This window comes from Lipotes vexillifer, unplaced genomic scaffold, assembly GCF_000442215.2.
Source record: "Lipotes vexillifer unplaced genomic scaffold, Lipotes_vexillifer_v1.1 C27075957, whole genome shotgun sequence".
Lineage (NCBI taxonomy): Eukaryota > Metazoa > Chordata > Mammalia > Artiodactyla > Lipotidae > Lipotes > Lipotes vexillifer.
In genome coordinates this window covers 177-2,795 of record NW_006778306.1, presented here as the reverse complement: position 1 = coordinate 2,795, position 2,619 = coordinate 177, and the positions used below count along the sequence as shown (strand labels likewise).

Sequence of the window (2,619 nt, the reverse complement as noted above, 5' to 3'; positions counted from 1 at the left end):
GCCCGACTCGCTGCCCCTGGATGATGGGGCGGCCCACGTTATGCACAGGGAGGTGTGGATGGCCGTCTTCAGCTACCTCAGCCACCAAGACCTGTGTGTCTGCATGCGGGTCTGCAGGACCTGGAACCGCTGGTGAGGGGCGCCGGCTGAGTTTGGATGGGGGCACCAGGGGGTCAGGCTAAGGCTTAGGCTAGGCCAGGGATGGCGCGTGCATTCCCACTGGAGTCGCTCGTGATGCTCTTTCTTTCTAAGCCCCATCCAGCTTAAGTATCCTCCGCAAAGAGGTCTAGCAGCTGCAGTCAGTGTGGTCTTGTCAAAAGAGGTGAACCCTACTTGCTTTCCTGATTTAGCTTCTTGGAAGATGAACTGAGGACCAGGGGGAGTCCTTGTCCTTAAAGAGCTAGCTCAGGTCACGAGTGCCGCGCCAGTTCCTGATCTTAATCCCTGCTTTGATAGTTCCCAGCTGGAACGGTCTCTGACCTTGGCCAAGTTACTTACCTTCATCTGTGAACAGGCATGATGCAGGGTTGTTTTGAGATATGGCCTGTGGAGGGTGTAATTAAACCCCCAGTAAATACTTTACAGCTTCTGGTACTTTCCATGGGGGTGGGGGGGAAGGGCTGTGACAATCAGAGCAGAGGCTCTCAGGTGCCAGCGAGATGGAAACTAAACAGAAGGGTCCAGGGGACGAAGTTAAGGAGCCTCCCCCTGGGCTTGGTAGGTGGGGGACTGACCACAGCCATGCATGGGGCTCCCCAAGAGAGCTCCCAACTCTGACATTGCCCCCTCTGCTGGGCCTGGACCCCAGGTGCTGTGATAAGCGGTTATGGACCCGCATCGACCTGAACCACTGCAAGTCCATCACACCCCTGATGCTGAGCGGCATCATCCGGCGACAGCCTGTCTCCCTGGACCTCAGCTGGACCAACATCTCCAAGAAACAGCTGAGCTGGCTCATCAACCGCTTGCCTGGTGAGCACTGGGCCAGGGACCCTCAATGTGCAGTAGCAGGGGCTGGGGTGTATCACCTGACCTGCCACCCCCTCTCTGTCCCCCGCCAGGGCTCCGAGACTTGGTGCTGTCAGGCTGCTCATGGATCGCAGTCTCAGCCCTCTGTAGCTCCAGTTGTCCGTTGCTCCGGACCCTGGATGTCCAGTGGGTAGAAGGACTAAAGGACGCCCAGATGCGGGATCTCCTGTCCCCGCCTACAGATAACAGGCCAGGTGAGTGTCTGGGACAGGGGTGTACCCAAGTGGGGGTCACAAGAAGGTGGTATGACCAAGCTGTGCCGTTGGATCTGGTTTTCACCACAGACCCCATCTGGTACTCATGTCTTCAAGCCTTCTCTGGCTTCAGCCCTTCTCGACGCGTAGCTGAGTCCCAGATGCTGTTCTCAGTCAGCTTTGGGTACAAGAGGGGACCCATGAGAGGGCAGAGGCTCCCAGGATGCCACTTTGGGAACTCTGTGCATCTCACTGCTTCTATGTTAATTTGTCCTTCGTTGGCTTTAAGCCTCAAGCATTGGGGTCAGTGTGGCCGGACAGGGCCTCACGGGATGAAGCCCTCCTAGGTCGGGTTGCAGGACTCACTGCTCCCCACCAGTACCTTAAATGAGGAATCTGTGGTGACCCAGAAATGCTGTGCTGTCTGTACTCCAATTGGCTGAGCACTGCTGGATGGAATGCAGGCTCTGTGTTTCTAGGTCTTCTGACTTTTAAAGAATCTACAAGGGTAAAACTTGATGTGGAATATTGTGATTTTTAAATGTTGGAACCAGTTTTGATCTTTTGGGGAAGACACTCAACAGCTAAATGAAACCCAGGTGTTCCACCTGGCTGGTAGGCCTTGTAAAGTGTCATGTTAGGGTGACATGTTGCCTCTCTGTCCTGCCCCCTCAGGTCAGATGGACAATCGGAGTAAGCTCCGGAACATTGTGGAGCTGCGTCTGGCCGGCCTGGACATCACAGACGCCTCCCTGCGGCTTATCATTCGCCACATGCCCCTGCTCTCCAAGCTCCACCTTAGTTACTGTAACCACGTGACTGACCAGTCCATCAACCTGCTCACCGCTGTGGGCACCACCACCCGAGACTCCTTAACCGAAATCAACCTGTCAGGTCAGTCCGGGGCACCCATCGGGGTCTACCCAGGACCCCGGGGGACAGGCTGGGCATTCCTCATTCGAAAGGAAATACTTGTGGGCCTGTTGCTATAGGGTCACAGTGTTAGACGCTACGACACACCAGTGAACAAGACAGACCCACGGCCTAGTCTAGAGGGGAAACACACATTAAACAAATAAGCATTATTAGATTTTAAATAATTGCTCCAAAAAATAGTGCTAGTAGCAGTGAGAGCACATGAGCATATAGGAGTGGATCTTGACCCAAAATATGGGCTAGAAAAGCTTCCCTTGGGTGCTGTGGATGACCTGGCGCCTGGCAGCAGGGGGTGTGGGAGAGTAGCCGGCAGTGAGGCCAGGCTGGGCCAATGGAGTAATAAGCAGCTTGATTTCTGCCATGGTGGTTGTCGCTTATGTGTCCCCCTCCTGACCCTGCTATCAACGGGCCTGTTGTTGACAAGAAGAAAACCCCACAGTGGAGTCCTCACTCCCCCCAC

The 2,619-nt window shown here is 55.0% G+C and overlaps 1 protein-coding gene across 1 annotated transcript; it reads left to right on the top strand.

The window, feature by feature from the left end:
* Positions 1-4: 4 nt before the first annotated feature.
* LOC103068693 (lysine-specific demethylase 2B-like) lies at positions 5-2,117 on the top strand (the record flags this gene model as incomplete). The annotated part of the gene is made up of 4 exons (XM_007451580.1): positions 5-132; positions 809-972; positions 1,062-1,223; positions 1,899-2,117. Coding segments are annotated over 4 exons (673 nt in total), but the record flags the coding sequence as incomplete, so codon positions are not given.
* Positions 2,118-2,619: the final 502 nt, after the last annotated feature.